This window comes from Ursus americanus, chromosome 6, assembly GCF_024610735.1.
Source record: "Ursus americanus isolate L20-20 chromosome 6, mUrsAme1.1.p, whole genome shotgun sequence".
Classification (NCBI taxonomy): domain Eukaryota; kingdom Metazoa; phylum Chordata; class Mammalia; order Carnivora; family Ursidae; genus Ursus; species Ursus americanus.
This window is the reverse complement of record NC_142132.1, coordinates 51,877,005-51,892,515: the sequence shown is the minus strand read 5'-3', so window position 1 is coordinate 51,892,515 and position 15,511 is coordinate 51,877,005. Positions and strand designations below refer to the sequence as shown.

The following is a 15,511-nucleotide window of genomic DNA, read 5'->3' as shown; positions in this document are numbered from 1 at the left end:
AAACAATGAATGTTAACCATTATTATGTAGGAAATTATTATTAAGTAAATATTTCTCAAATCTTAGTGATTCTGTGCACTATGGAAAGGTAGGTAATGGGAGACAGAAAATTAGTCATGAAATCAGTACCAGGTTCAGAGTTTCTGCCTGCTACAGCAACATGAAAACTGGCTCAAAATCTGGCCTAGCCTCAAGTAAAGCCTTAATTTCTTAAAAGCTCACACTTGGAATGAATACTGAACCATTCCAAGGCTTTGCACAAGTGGAGCTTCTCATATTCTATCAGATGGAACATAACTCTTAGTACCAATAGCAAGAATGGTGGAAGCATAGCTGAACATGACCAGAGAAAAACTAAGAATTAGGAATGTAGAGAAGATGCTTCGTAACAATCCGTTGAACAACTAAATGAATATTTACCTTGAGTTGCTCTTTGAAAGCGAAGTATTTTCCAGAGCAGTTAAGTTCATAGTTGAGCAGGCACTTCTGCTCCTCCATGGTTTCACTATCCATATCACTCCCCAGTTTGGTCACCTGTTTTCCAAACATCCGATGATACTCATCCAGAATAGCTCTAGAAATATTCTTGATCTGCATGTGGTAGTCACTCACCGCCTTGGAAAATATAAAATATCTGGTAAAGACGCCTCAAAGAGATCAAGATATATAATGGACGTCTGAAACTGGATTGGGTTTTACATTCAATAATGCTTAGGTATAAATTACCTTTTACTTTTCAGCTCAGAGACTACCAGCCAAAGATTAAACACTGTTCACTATTCATTGTATGTCACTGGTCACAAACAGAACCAGGAAGAGAAATATGTGAAGCTACAATTTTTCACCCCTTCTAGAAAATATACTGAAGAGTCCATGCCTTATTTTCAAGTGGGTGTATTCAATACCTTATCACTTATAGTTTCACCTTGGCTTTGGCACTTGCCTTCTGAGCTCCTCCTGATCGACGGGTAAGAGGTGGCCTTGGAGGAATCATTTCCTTGACCCTGTACCAGAAAAAAATGACAAACACAAACACAAACTTTATTATCTGCAGATTTATGTTCTCTTATTCCTATTTCCAAAGGGCCTGTATGGGAGAGATCTAAGTTCTGTTCCCACATCACATTTGAGCACTGCAATTCTCTCATGTAAATGCCTAGATGTGAACCATAGAATAGTATACAGCTATGGACTAGATAGGAAAGAAGCCAGGAAGCAGCTACTCAGAAAGTAGCTAAGTTGTACTTTTGGCTGATTGGAGCCCTGGTTTTACTCTTATGCATTTTTTAAAACTGCTGTTGCACTCAAGAGACTGCTTGACTCGGGAATTCGCAAGAAATGGGTGTTAGGATTTTAGATTCACTCTGTAGAGTCTCTGAAAGAATGAAGTTTTGGAAATCTAAATGGTACAGGCAAGTGAATGCTTTTCTTTCCTCTCCATCTAGGATAAAAAGTGTCCCCTTGGTACACATAACTTATGACTGCATTAAATTACAATAATGATATCAGACATAGTACACATATTTTGTTACTGCCAACCTACTTATGCCAAAACTTCTACCTTTCATTTTCAGGAGACTTTACAAAAACGAGAGGAAATTAAATTCTTAGCTCTTCCTCCTTATAGTTTCAGATTCCTGCTGAAGTATATAATACTGCCTTAAAGTTTACAATCAAATTTACAAATTCAGCTTTTCTCTAATAGGTCCTATGTAATTGTATACCTCTGCTCATTATTTCTAATTTTAGTTATATTTATTTTAATAGGTTATATATCCTCTGATTCAAAACTTATGAGGTATGAAACAATATATACTAAATTGTCTTGTTGTCCTCAACTTTGTTGACAACCTTGTAGTCCAGCCACGCAATTTCCTCTCCAGAGACAATGTTATTTATTCACTCATTCAAAATATATACTGAGTACCCATCCATCAGGCACTTTTTTAAGTGTTGGGGATAAAGCATTAAACAAATTAGACAAAAATTCTTGCCCTGATGGAGCTTATATTCTAGTGGGGAAAGAAAGACAATAATTAAGATAAATATGTTAGTGATATGTGCCATGGAGAAAAATAATGCAGGAAGGCAGACAGACTATGTTGGGGGCTAAGGTGGTGAAGTAGGGAAACACATTTCATCAAGACACTTACTGAGATGGTAACATTTGAGTAAAGACCTCAGGGTAGTGAGGAAGCAAGTTGTGTAGATATCTGGCATAAGGAAAGTACAGGCAAAGGGAACAGAAAGTGTAAAGGCCTGGCTGCAATAGCGTGCCTGGCATGTGTGAAGAACAGCAGGAAGTCAAGTATGGCTGGACAGAAAAAGTGAGAGCAAAGTGCATACACAATATTTAGGCCCTTGTAAGCCATTAAAAGGATTCTGGCCTTTCTACAGTGTGCCAGGGAGTCACTAGTAGCTTCTGAGCAGAGGAGTTAGTTACATGAGTTGACCTCCATTTTAACACAATCAGTATAGAATGCTGTATTAAGAATAAATTGTCCAAATGTCCATCAACTGAAGAATGGGGGAAAAACATGGTATACCCATAGAGTGAAATATTATTCAACAACAAAGAAATGAAGTACTGATACATGCTACGGTATGGATGAACGTTGACAGCATTATGTTAAATGAAAGAAGCCAGTCACAAAGACTACATACTGTATGATTTCATTTATATGAAATGTCCAAAGCTGGAAAATCTATACAGAGAAAAAGTAGATACATGGTTTCCTAGGGCTGGGGGATTCTGGGTGAGTGGTTGGCATGAGGGTTGGGAGGAAATGTAGAGTGACTGCTAAAATGTATGCAGTTTCTTTTAGGGGTAAGAAAAATGTTATAAAGTTGATTGTGATGAAGGCTGTACAACTCTATGAGTATACTAAAACCACTGAATTGTACAGTTTAAATGGGTGAAGTGAATGGTATGTGGACTACATCTCAATAAAGCTTTTACTTTAATAATATCTCAATAAAGCTTGTGAGAATTAAATATATGAATTCAGGAGAGAGGTCCAAGGTTGATATATAAATTTGGAAGCCATCAGCACGTAGATGGTAGTTAGAACCATGAGACTAGATGAAAAAACCAAGGGAATAAATGTAAATTGAAAAGAGGTCCAAGGACTGAGCTCTGAAAGACTCCAACATTGAGAGGCTAGAGAGATAAAGAAGGCCAGAGGAAGAGGAATAAAACCAAGAGAGTATAGTATCTTGAGAGCCTGGTAAAGAAAGTGCTTCAAGGAGGACTGAGTCATTAAACACTAATAACATGTCTCAATGACCTTGAACACAGACTACTGGATTTAATAATGCAGGAGTCACTAATGGCCTTGCTAAGAACTTCATCTGTAAAGAAGTTAACTGGAAGTGAATTACTAGGTTAAAAGACACATGCTTATGTATTTTAATAGCTAGTACGACATTGTCCTCCACAGGAATTTTACCAACTTATACTCTCACTAGTTACAATGAGAGGATCTATTTCTAATGTGCTCATCAACAACCTAATGAGTTATTAAGCTTTTTTGATCTTCTACAATTAAATAAAGGTATTTAAGGGTAGTTTTAAATTTGTATTTCTTTTATTATAAAAGTAATTGAGCTTTACTTCATGTTTAAGAATACATTAAATTTATATATGTTTATACATTGACATAGATTCAGCAATTAGGTACATATATGTCTCAGCCAGGAACCAGAGGCAAACCATCTTTTATGAATATTGGGTCTGATATTCTAACGCTGCCATTCTAATTTGCCTTTGCTCTATAATATTGTCATTTGGGCTAGCTTGGAGGAGATATCTACCTTCTACCTCCCTACAGCCAAAGAAAAACTTACAGGTAATAACCATATCTCATTAAAAAGTCTAAGAATAGGGGCACCTGGGTGGCTCAGGTCCCTATCTCAGGGTGGTGGGATGGAGCCCCGCATCAGGCTCTGGATTCAGCAGGGGGTCTACTGGAGATTCTCTCTCTCTCTCTGCCACTCCCCACTGGGCTTTCTCTCTCTCTTTCTCTCAAATAAATAAATAATTCTTTTAAAAATAAAATAAAAAAATAATACTGTACTGCATATTTGAGGGGCACCTGGCTGGCTCAGTTGGAAGAGCACGTGACTCTTGATCTCAGGGTCATGAGTTCAAGCCCCATGTTGGGTATAGAAATAACTAAAAAAAAAAAAAATACATAAAATTTAAGAAAAACAAAAAAATAATATTGTATTTGCATATTTGAAAGTTGCTAAAAGAGTAGAACTTAAAAGCTCTGTTAACAAGAAAAAAATTATTATGTAACTCTGTATGAGGACAGATATTAACTAGACTTATTGTGGTAATCATTTCACAGTGTATAAAACTATTGAATCATTATGTTGTATACCTGAAACTAATAAATGTTAAATTTCAATTATACTTCAATTAAAAAATTACAAAAAATTGCACCTACATTTGCTATAAAACTTTCATTAAGCATGCTGTTATTTTGTCATTCAGTATTCCCTATGTAAAAGTTCAAATGAGAAATCTGTTTTAGAAATTAATGCCAGGGAGATATCTGATCTCTTTTGGAACTAGCATGGGTCCTCCTTTAGGATTAGAGCTGCATAATTTATAGGACTTCCCTTTTTGTTAAACAACTAAGATTTGATGCTTACTTGTGAAATTTCTATTTAACACTTTCTTCCTCTTTGTTTCCATGGCTTGAGTTTTTAACTTTCTATTTCTGGATTATTAATTTCATTTTATTTTCAAAAGAAGACTTCCAAATGACTAATATGTGAAAACATGTTTAATCTCACTAAAACATTTATAATGTGGATTAAAATTAAAATGAGAAACTTTCTTCCCCTGTCCAAATAGCAAATATAAAAAAAGTATTGTGTTGGTGAATGTATGAAGAAAGATCAGGCTCATACATCACTTGTGGAACTGCAAGTTTTTGGAAGGCAATTTGGGGATATTTATCAAAAGCCTTAAAAATATCTGTAATAAATAATCTCCAAGATAAAAGCTATTGTTTCCTTTCATCCTGCACTGAGCATAGTGTTCCTCGCATCAAAAGGTGAAGTCTAGACATCAGCAAAATGATAGAGTATAAAACTTTAAACTCCCATCCCACCATAGAAACATTGACAATAACAACCAGAAACTGTCATAACCAACTCTGACAGAACTGTGGAAGACAGTCAAAAGTTTACAGCAACCAAATGAATACTGAACCAAGAAAAAGGCAACTATAATACTGGGCAAGATTTGTGACATTTTTACTTGCACTTGCCTCACCCCATTCCCAGCTCATTGGCAATATTGAAAATGGCAACCTGCATTTCCAGTGTGGCACACTGGGCTCTGATTCTGGAGAAGCAGAGCAGACCTTGTTCACAAGTTACTGCATTTGTTCTAATCTATCTGGGGCTACCTGAATGACTGACAGAAGGCACTCAATTCTGTTTCTCTTATCTTGAAATCCACTCACGGTAGAAAACTAGCAGGTGTGCATTACTCAAAAACATTGTAAGGTTATCAAAAACCCATAGCTCTGTGGGACAAAAGATTATGGTTAAGATACAACAAACCACCTAAGGCCTAGAAAGAAAAGCCAGACAGTTTCTTTGGGAAATTAGGGTATTCAAAAGTACTTGTACAGAAGAATTTAGAAAGCCTCACACATGCTCAGGACAGGATACATGTTCAGAAAAGACCTGAGTAGACCCTAAACTTCCACCACTGACTGATCTATAGTCCTAGTGCAAGCAGGAAGTGAAGGCTGAGGCAGAATTATAAACAGCCTAGTTAAATGTTTAAAAAAATGCTCCAGGGGCACCTGGATGGTCAGTCAGTTAAGTGTCCAATTCTGATTTTGGCTCAGGTCATGATCTCAGGGTCATGGGATTGAGCCCTTCCTCAGGCTCTCTGCTCAGCAAGGAGTCTGCTTCTCTCCCTCTCTCTGTGCTCCTCCCCCTGCTCACACATGCTCTCTCTCTCTAAAAATAAATAATCTTAAAAAAAAAAGAATGTTCCAGCATGTAGTCATCCACAAAAACAAAAACAAAAAATTTTTGTTTTATTTGTTTAGTTGTTTGATTATATTAAGATCCTGGCATTCAAGAAACTCTCAATCAAAACACTGGCTGAACACAACCTACAACTTCAACAATTAAGAACAGCAAACACTGGAGGCACCTGGGTGGCTCACTCGTTAAGTGTCTGCCTTTGGCTCAGGTCATGATTCCAGGGTCCTGGGATTGAGCCCTGCATCCGGCTCCTAGCTCAGCGGGAAGCCTGCTTCTCCCTCTCCCACTCCTACTGCTTGTGCTCCCTCTCTCGCTGCCTCTCTCTCTGTCAAATAAATGAACAAACAAAATCTTAAAAAAAAAAAAAAAAAAAAACAGCAAACACTGGGGAAGGGGAAAATCTGATTTCCAAACTTCCCACTTTATAATATCAAACTGTCCAGTTTTCAACAACAAAAAAAATCACCCAATGTATTAAAAAAAACATAAAAATATGGCTCTTTAAAAAAAAAAAATGATGGAAATTGTCCCTGAAGAAGCCCAGACACTGGACCAGCTACAAAAAGATGTGAAATAAAGCAACTTACTTGTGCTAAAAGAGTTAAAGGAAACCACAAACAAAGGATTAAGAGAAATCAGGAAAATAATATATAAACAAAATAAGAATAGAATATCAGTAAAGAGATAGAAATTTTTAAAAGAACCAAATAGAAAGTCTATAGTTGAAAAGTACAATAACTCAAATGAAAAATTTACTAGAGGGTTCAACAGATTTGGTCAGGCAAAAGAAAAAATGAGCAAACTTGAAGATAGGATAATTGAAATTACCTGGTCTGAGGAACAGAAAGAAAAACAAACAACAAAAAAGTAAACAGGGTCGAAAATCTGTGGGACACCATCAACGTACACAATTTGTATGACGAACATACAACTTATGGGAAACCCAGAAGGAGAAGAGAGAAGGAAAGGGGCAGAAAGACATGCATCTATACATCCAAGAAGCATAACAATTTCCAAGCACAATAAACTTGAAGAGATCTATACTAAGACAAATTGTAGTCAAATTGTCAGAAGTCAAAGACAAGAGAAAAACTCAAAAAGCAGTGAGAGGAGTGCCTTGTCACATAAGATAAACAGATAATTTCAATAATGTCAGTAAGACTAACACAAGCCATGGAGGCCAGAAGGTACTAGGGTAACATATTTAAAGTTTTGAAAGAAAAAAATGCCAAACAAAAATTCTACATACAGCAAATTACCCTTCAAGAATGAAGAAAAAATTAACAAAATAAACAAAAACAAAGAGTCTATTAGTAAGATCTAATCTATAAGAAATGCTAAAGGGAGCACTTCAGGCTGAAATGAAAGGACACTAGTCAGTAACTAGAAAGTAACTGAAGAAATAAGGAACACTGGTAAAGGTATATATGAAAGCCAGTATTATTGTACTTTTGGTTTGTTAACTCCTCTTTACTTGTTTTTAGAAGGTAAATGCATAAAATAGTAGTTAGAAATCTTTGCTAATGGGCACAAAATGTCTAAAAATACAATCTGTGACAGGGTCACCTGGGTGGCTCAGTTGGTTGAGCGTTTGACTCTTGATTTTGGCTCAGGTCATGATCTCAGGGTGGTGAAATCAAGCCTCCCATCTGGCTCTACAGGGACGTTACTCCCCATTTTATAGAGATAAAAAGAATAATAAGAGAATACCATGAACAATTGTAAATCAACAAATTGGATAACCTAGAAGAAATGGACAATCTTCTAGAAACACAATCAAAACACTGTGGTACAATATAAAAACCATTTTCAAAAATTACATTTATTTATATGTGACATGGGTGTGTATGTTTATGGTGTGTGTATATAATATAGAAACTTCACTTTAACTCCAGAGGATATTTACCAGTTTTTTAAAGTGGCTATCACTGGGTGAGTAGAAATCTGAGTGTTTTTATATACTTGCTGATCTCAATTTTCTCAAAATCTTCATTTTTTAAATAATAAGTATATACTGCTTATGTAATAAGAAAACAACAGTAACAAAAGAAACTTCATCTGAGAGGAAAAAACAGGAAACTGTCTGCTACTTAGCCTAGGAAAACTGTATTTATGGGGACAATCTGAATTCCTTTTTTTATACCTAAAATGTTTTTGCAAAACGAGTATAAGAACCATTGCTACACACCTTCTGGCTAGTTCCTCTGGCATTCGCTTTGGAACCAAGGCTTTGTCCAGCTGAATTTCCAACACAATGTATGTCCCTGCTTCTACATATTGCTGTAAAGATATATTTCTTTAATTTATTCTTTCAATTAAAAACAGATATTTATGAACAAATTTTAGTAACATAACATTCATAATACAAGTAAGAAAACTCCATATACAACTATATGTATACAGCATGATCTTGACTGTCAAAATATTTTTTTTTAATTTTTTAAAATATTTTTATTTATTTATTTGATAGAGATAGACAGCCAGCGAGAGAGGGAACACAAGCAGGGGGAGTGGGAGAGGAAGAAGCAGGCTCCCAGCAGAGGAGCCCGATGTGGGACTCGATCCCAGAACGCCGGGATCACGCCCTGAGCCGAAGGCAGACGCTTAACGACTGAGCCACCCAGGCGCCCCAAAATATTTTTAATATAGAAAAATAGCTGGAAAGAAAATAGTAATAGTGGTTATCTCTTGTGGAAAAGCATTTTCAATTTTATTCTTGGAAACTTCTATCTCGGCTGAAGCACTATTTAACTTGTTCAATACTTTTCTTGGAACTGTTTTAAATGAATGCTATTCTTTCTGTCTCCAGACTTTCTAAGTCCTGTGGAAATAGTCACATAATGTTCTGATATTCCCACTCACAGCATCCACATCACCACCTACCAACTGCAACCTGATGGACACTTCTACCCAGAATTTTGCCACCATCCTAAATACAACATGTCCCAAATTGAACTTATCATCTCCCTTACATTGACCTCTCTTTTGACTTTTCTCTTAATGATTTTGTCATCCTTCTAGAAGGTGAGGCTTGAAACCTGAGTTACCTTTAGCTTTTCTTCCTTAGCTCCTTCAAACTTCCTAATTCCAGATCTTGCCTTTTCAATTTTCTGACTTTCTTTACTACAACCTCTTCCCTAAATCAAACTGGCACTAACACTCATCTGTACTATAATAAAAACATATAAACTGATATTTGAAGCCCCCACCCATTCTCTCTTTTTCACATCCTTGCAAGAGTTCTGCCCTGAAATACATATAAGGTCTTATTTCCACATGACTTAAAAACCTTTCATGTGAGTCTCCAAGATGAGGCTCAAGAGTCCCTCATCACCTATATAATGAAGCCCAAACTTTTAGCAAGCCTTTCAACAACAAACCTTTCTACAACTCAGTGCAGCCTCTCTCTCCTTTCTTACTTCCTTCTAGAATCTCTCCTTTCTTTTTCATTTCTCTACTCCATACACTAAATTAATTGGTATACTCCAAATTCTGCTACCTTCTTTGTGCCTTGACTCAAGCTATTCCCTGGCCCTGAAATGCCCACCCTCTCATCTTCATCTGGCAAAGTGTTCTCTTTATTTTTCACTACTTAGTGCAGATGCCACCTCTTCCATGTAGCCTTCTGAGAATGCTCCATCCTAGGGGTGATTAATCCGTCTTCTCTGAGCCCTCACAGCCCTTTTATTTGTACCTCTAGTATAGCATTCATCAAAATTCTATATTATGGTTAGTTATGTACCCATCTGTTTCACCCACCAGACTGCTGAGTTTCCTGAACGCAGATGAGTAAATGCTGCAGATCATAAATCTTTGCATCCCTCCTAGTGCATAATATAGTAAATTAATAAAAGACATAAACTTGTAATGTTAGAAAGGACCTTAAATTTAATTTGGTACTACCTGCTCATTTTAGAGAGTCTCAGCAAGACAAAGAAGTTTACCCAAAGTCATAAACTAGTCATGGCAAATATGGGATGGTAACTAAGATAATGAGCATTTTTCACAATATCATACTTAATTTTCCAACTCTTTATGCATAGTTACCTGTCCTTCTGGATTGTGGCTTAGAGAGGGTTCAACTTCCAAAGGAGTATCTGAGCTCTGAGATTTTATACTAGGTGCTTGCTGGAAGAAAATGAACACACCTCAAAAACTGAATTCTTACATGGTCTTCACAATGTTAGGAACAATGATCATTATGTTGCAACAAAATGCAAACTAAACTGATGCAATTTGCCAGATAAGAAATCAGTTCAAGCCTCTGTAATGTAACAAAACTAGCAAAATCATCATCTTCTAAACAACCTACCAAATCCCCAGGCCTAAGCTTTCCTTCCATTTCCTTTTCTTTGACTGTTTTCTCTTCTTTCAGGTTCTTAGAAACAATAGGTTTAGACAATGGAGAATTAATTCCTCCAATTTTATTATTCTGAATCAAATGATGGCCAGTATCCCGGAACAAGCTAAATAAACATTTGGTCTGAAAATAAACAACAACAAAAAATGCAATGAATCACAAGCAAATGAGACAAATTTGAAAGAAACTCACATTATTCTTTCACATCATGTAGTTTTCTAGATAATCTCACCATTGTAGAACCAGAGGGAGATAGGGGAAATGAAAAACTTTACTGATTGCCATACTTGTTGAATAGGTAAAACCATCATAGGAAGTTAGCTGCCTGCCCTATTATTTAAATTATTATGAGGAACCCCTTCAAACGTGCCTGATTTTGGTGTTTCATAACTCTTTCTCCCAGAAAGCTTTTAATCTTTCATAACAATTTCAGATGAACTTTAAGTGGTAGAATTTATTTCTGTATAAGAAATATTATGTAATTACTACTGGCCTATCAACTATAATCAGAAAAATAAGGCAAATTTAGAGTTCAAACTAAAAACTTTGCATGAGAAAATTCAAACTTTAGGTAAATGACTGGAAAAGAATCTCATAACAAATTTTTTTTAATTAAACAACATGGATGAAATCTAAATACAATTTATGCTGAGTGAAAGAAGCCAGACCAAAAAACAAAGAGGGGAAGAGTGATCAGATTTATGAGAGGATCACAGGGTACACAAGAAAACTTTGGGGGGGGGGCAGGTAATGGATATTTACATTATCTCAATGTATCTTGATATACATTATCTTGATTACAGTGATAGTTTCACTGATATACTATAAATATTCACATACATGTCTTTGTGTAAATGCAGGTTTTCAGTTTTCTTGGGTAAGTTCCTAAACATGATTTTCTGGGTTGTATGCTGAGTTAGTGTTTAACATAGATTTTCTGTATAGTTTTTCGACCAAGTATTGAGACCGGAATATTGAAATTTCTAAATGTTACCATCAGATTATCTATTTCGCCTTTCAAATATGTTGGATTTTGCTTCAAGTACTGTGAGGTTCTGTTGTTAGGTATGTATACATTTATAATTTATATATTTATTATATACAATACTTCGTAAATTCTATCTTCCTAATTAATTGACCCTTTAATCATTCTGACATGCCACTCTATGTTGTTAGTAATACTTCCTTGAAGTCTCTTTTGTCTGATATAAATATAGCCACTCAGCTCTGTTACATTTTCCATTTGCATAGTATATCTTTTCCATCCTTTTACTATAATATAAGTGTATCTGAATCTAAGTGTGTCTGTTTTTAGACAGCATATTATTGAATCTTGATTTTTAAAAATCCGGTCTTGTAATCTCTATTCTTTCATTGGGGTGTTTAATGCTACTTACATATAAAGTTATTGTTGAAGTATTTACATGTATGTTTGCCATTTTGCTATTTGTTTTCTATATATTTTGTCTTTTTTGTTCTTCTGCTCTTCCTTTAAGTGCCTTCTTTTATGTTAAATATTTGTGATGCTCTCATTTAATTCCTTTGTTTATATATATATTTATATACACATATGTATTTGTGTATATGTATATGTACACACGATTTTCTTAGCCATCCTAACTAATCACAATCTATATCACATTGATACTAACTTAATTCTGGTATAATGTAGAAACTTTAGTGCACTGTAGTTCCATACTACTGTCCCTCCTTTCTGTTACCATTATCATATATATCAAATCTATACATGTTATAAACCCAACAATATAATTAATGCTTTATATAATGTCTTTCAAAGAAATTAAGAGTAAAAGTAAAAAAATATATTTCTAAAATCTTTTATATTAACTTAAACTTAACCATTTCTAGTGTTCTTCATTTCTTCTGGTGGACTCACGTTAGCAATTGGTGCCATTTCCTTTCAAGCTGAAGAACTTCCTTTAGTGTTTCTTGCAAGACAAGTTTGTTGAGAGAAACTTAGTCACTTGCCTGAAGTCACCCAGCTAGTGAATGGCAGGTCCAGAATTCGAACTAGAGGCTGACTGACATCAAGGCCTATAACCTTTCAATTATGATACACTGTTTCCCTCAGATTCCTAAGAATATCTTCATGTAGTAAAATTTGGATAAAATTCTACTTATTTCCTTAAAATAGATTCTTAGAAGTAGGAATACTATGGAAAAAGATTTAAGTATTCTAAGCTTCTTAATACTGACAAAAAAATTTTTTTTGTAGACAGTTTGTACTAATTTACACTTCTAGGAGTGAATGAGAGTGGTTTTACCACACCTTTGCCACCCATGGGCATTATCGTATTTTAAAGAATTGTCTAATTTTACAGATAAAATGATATTATTATTTTAATTTGCAATGCTTTGATTATAGATAAGGCCAAATGTTTCTTCTTATATTTATTCACCATTGGCATTCTTCTTTTGTGATCTGCTGTTTCATGTACTTTGCCCTTTAAAAAAAAATTGGTGTATTTTTCTTAACCAATTTGATAAAGTGCTTTATATTTTAGGAATAATAGCCATCTTTCAGATATGTATTCAAATATTCCCCCAGTTTTTCAGTTACTTTGTAATTTTGTTTATGATGATTTCGTCTACATATAGAAGCTACTCACTTTTTGGCAATCTAAATCTTTTATATCTTTCATTGCTTTCAAGCCTAGGAAATCTTCCCTAAAATTGTATCTTTTAATTAATAGCCACTTCTACTTTTATATTCACATTTAACTATTTCAATAAACTCATTTGGAATTAATTTTGATCTATGCTATATGTAACATTCTGGCATTCTTTTTTTCCATTTAACTATTTACAAAACATTAACAATTATCTTTTTTAATGGACACATATTATATCATTTTTATTTATAATAATTTACTAAGTCTTTCTCTATTATTAGACATTTAAACCTATTTTTAGTTTTTCTATTAGAGATCCCAAAAAGCTTTTATTAATATGGAGTTTCTGATCCTATTAAATTATTTCCTTAAGATACATCCCTATAAGTATGATTTCTGATTACAGGATACTTATATAGAAAGAATTTACTACTCAATTGTTTTATAAATAGATGATAGGTCTTTATGACTCTATTATTAAAAAATAGCTATCCTAATAATGATACAACAGTAATATGTTTTTGTTATTATTGTTGTATTTTACAAAGACTCACTTTCTCCTAAGAAACAACATGGTAAAACTGACTTTTTGTTTGGAGGTAAAATATATATATATATATATATACACATGTATACACATATATTTATATATATAAAATATATAAATATATGTATATACGTATATACATATATATCCTATATATATATTCCCTATTTAAGTGTAGACATATAGACATAGATGATAGATAGATAGATAGATAGATAGATAGATAGATAGATAGATAGATAAAAAGATAGATAGTTGATTTTAACATTTTAACACCTGAAAATGGAAAGAACCATATTGTAGCTCATTAATCAGCTCATTGATTTAAGTTTCTGCATACTTAACACAATAGACTTCTTTCATTATCCTAAAGATTGTGTATCTGACTTTGTTGAGTAAAACTGAAATATAATAAAGTACATATTTAAAGTATACGATTTGATTAATTTTGACACATGAATACACATGTGAAACCATGGCCACAATCAACATAACCAAAATTTCCCTCATCCCTAATTCTTTCCTCACACTCTTTTAAAATCCATCCTTCGCTCTATTCCTGTTCCCAAGCAAACACTGGTCTGCTTATGTCACTACATACTATTTTCCTAGAATTCTATTTAAATGGAATCATACATTATGTACTCTCTTTTATCTGGCTTCTTTCATTTAGCATAATGCATTTGAGATTCATCCATGTTGCATGTATCAATAGTTCATTCCTTTTTTACCACTAAGTAGTATTTCATTATATTGATATACAACAAAATCTGTTTTTCTGTTCACTTACTGATGGAGATTTAGGTTGTTTCCAGCTTTTGGTTTTTCGTTATCCTAAAGTTTTTAAGGTTCAATGACAGAATGACTGCAAGGTGCTATATTTAACATCCTAGTATACCAACTGGCTCCAAATTTCAATTGCAAAGATGTGTATGCTAAAGATGTAAATAAACACATACATAAAGGATAAATTAGGATAATACCTTCTATACAATTTTTTTCTTACCTTTTCATAGACTGTACTGTCTAGGTAAGGGTAAACATGAAAAGCTCCCCGAATCCTCTTCACACCTGGATACAGCAACGGGACCATATTAACATAAGCCACACCATGAAATGAAAGCTGACTTTCATCATCAGCCTAAAGGAATAAAACCAGAGAGCTGTTAGTGCTATAGAGCAATGTAGCATAAAGTATAGAGCTCTGACTTAGTCATTCAAAGACCTGGCTTTAGGAACTAGCTATGCTACTTAACTATTGGCTTTGGGCCAGTTACATAGATATTTTGGATCTATATTTATATTCAAAATGGGTTTAATAATACTATGATCACTGAAATAATGCATATAAACAGTGTTAACAAATAGTAAAGGCAGTAGTTAGATCAACACATACTCAAATTAATTGATAACATATGTATTCAACCAAAAAGTCCATTTTATCATGTTGTTTCTAAGGAAAAAGTGAAGCTTTGTAAAATAAAAACAACGAAAATGCAAAAGAATCAGAAGCTGTGGCTTTTAGCTTTAGCTTACAGATTTTTATGAATGAAAGGGACCTTACAAATCATCCAGACCAGTGATGACAAATTTAACTTATGCCTAAATTGTAATAAATTGGTGGGTTTGTTTCAGAGTACTGTACTGAGAAAGATTCTGTATCCTTATCTGAGTTCAGAAAGAAAGAATGTTTTGATTAATCAGTAATATCTGCCATGGATGACGAGAATGAATGATAGTCTCCTATCATGTATTTGTCATCTCTAATTTCATCTAAACTCCCATTTCAAAGATGAATTACATGTTAATTAATATAACATAATTTTTAATGGATGTATGGTTTGCCATAGAAAACTTTAATAGAGAAAAAATCAATTTAGTGAAAGAAAACACATTTAATCCCCACAAGATTTAAAGTAGTCTCTTTGATTTCACATATTATAATAGTTAGAA

The 15,511-nt window shown here is 34.1% G+C and overlaps 1 protein-coding gene across 1 annotated transcript in view; it reads right to left on the bottom strand.

Annotated features, from left to right (window-relative positions):
• Nucleotides 1–15,511, bottom strand: part of CFAP70 (cilia and flagella associated protein 70) — a 99,071-nt gene that overhangs the window by 50,406 nt on the left and 33,154 nt on the right. The window contains exons 9-14 of the mRNA XM_045783586.2: nucleotides 14,565–14,699; nucleotides 10,331–10,501; nucleotides 10,066–10,146; nucleotides 8,207–8,298; nucleotides 944–1,004; nucleotides 421–615 (exon numbers count right to left, since the gene is read on the bottom strand). Coding sequence (XP_045639542.1) covers nucleotides 421–615; nucleotides 944–1,004; nucleotides 8,207–8,298; nucleotides 10,066–10,146; nucleotides 10,331–10,501; nucleotides 14,565–14,699 — 735 coding nt within the window. The remainder of the gene's footprint in view (nucleotides 1–420; nucleotides 616–943; nucleotides 1,005–8,206; nucleotides 8,299–10,065; nucleotides 10,147–10,330; nucleotides 10,502–14,564; nucleotides 14,700–15,511) is intronic.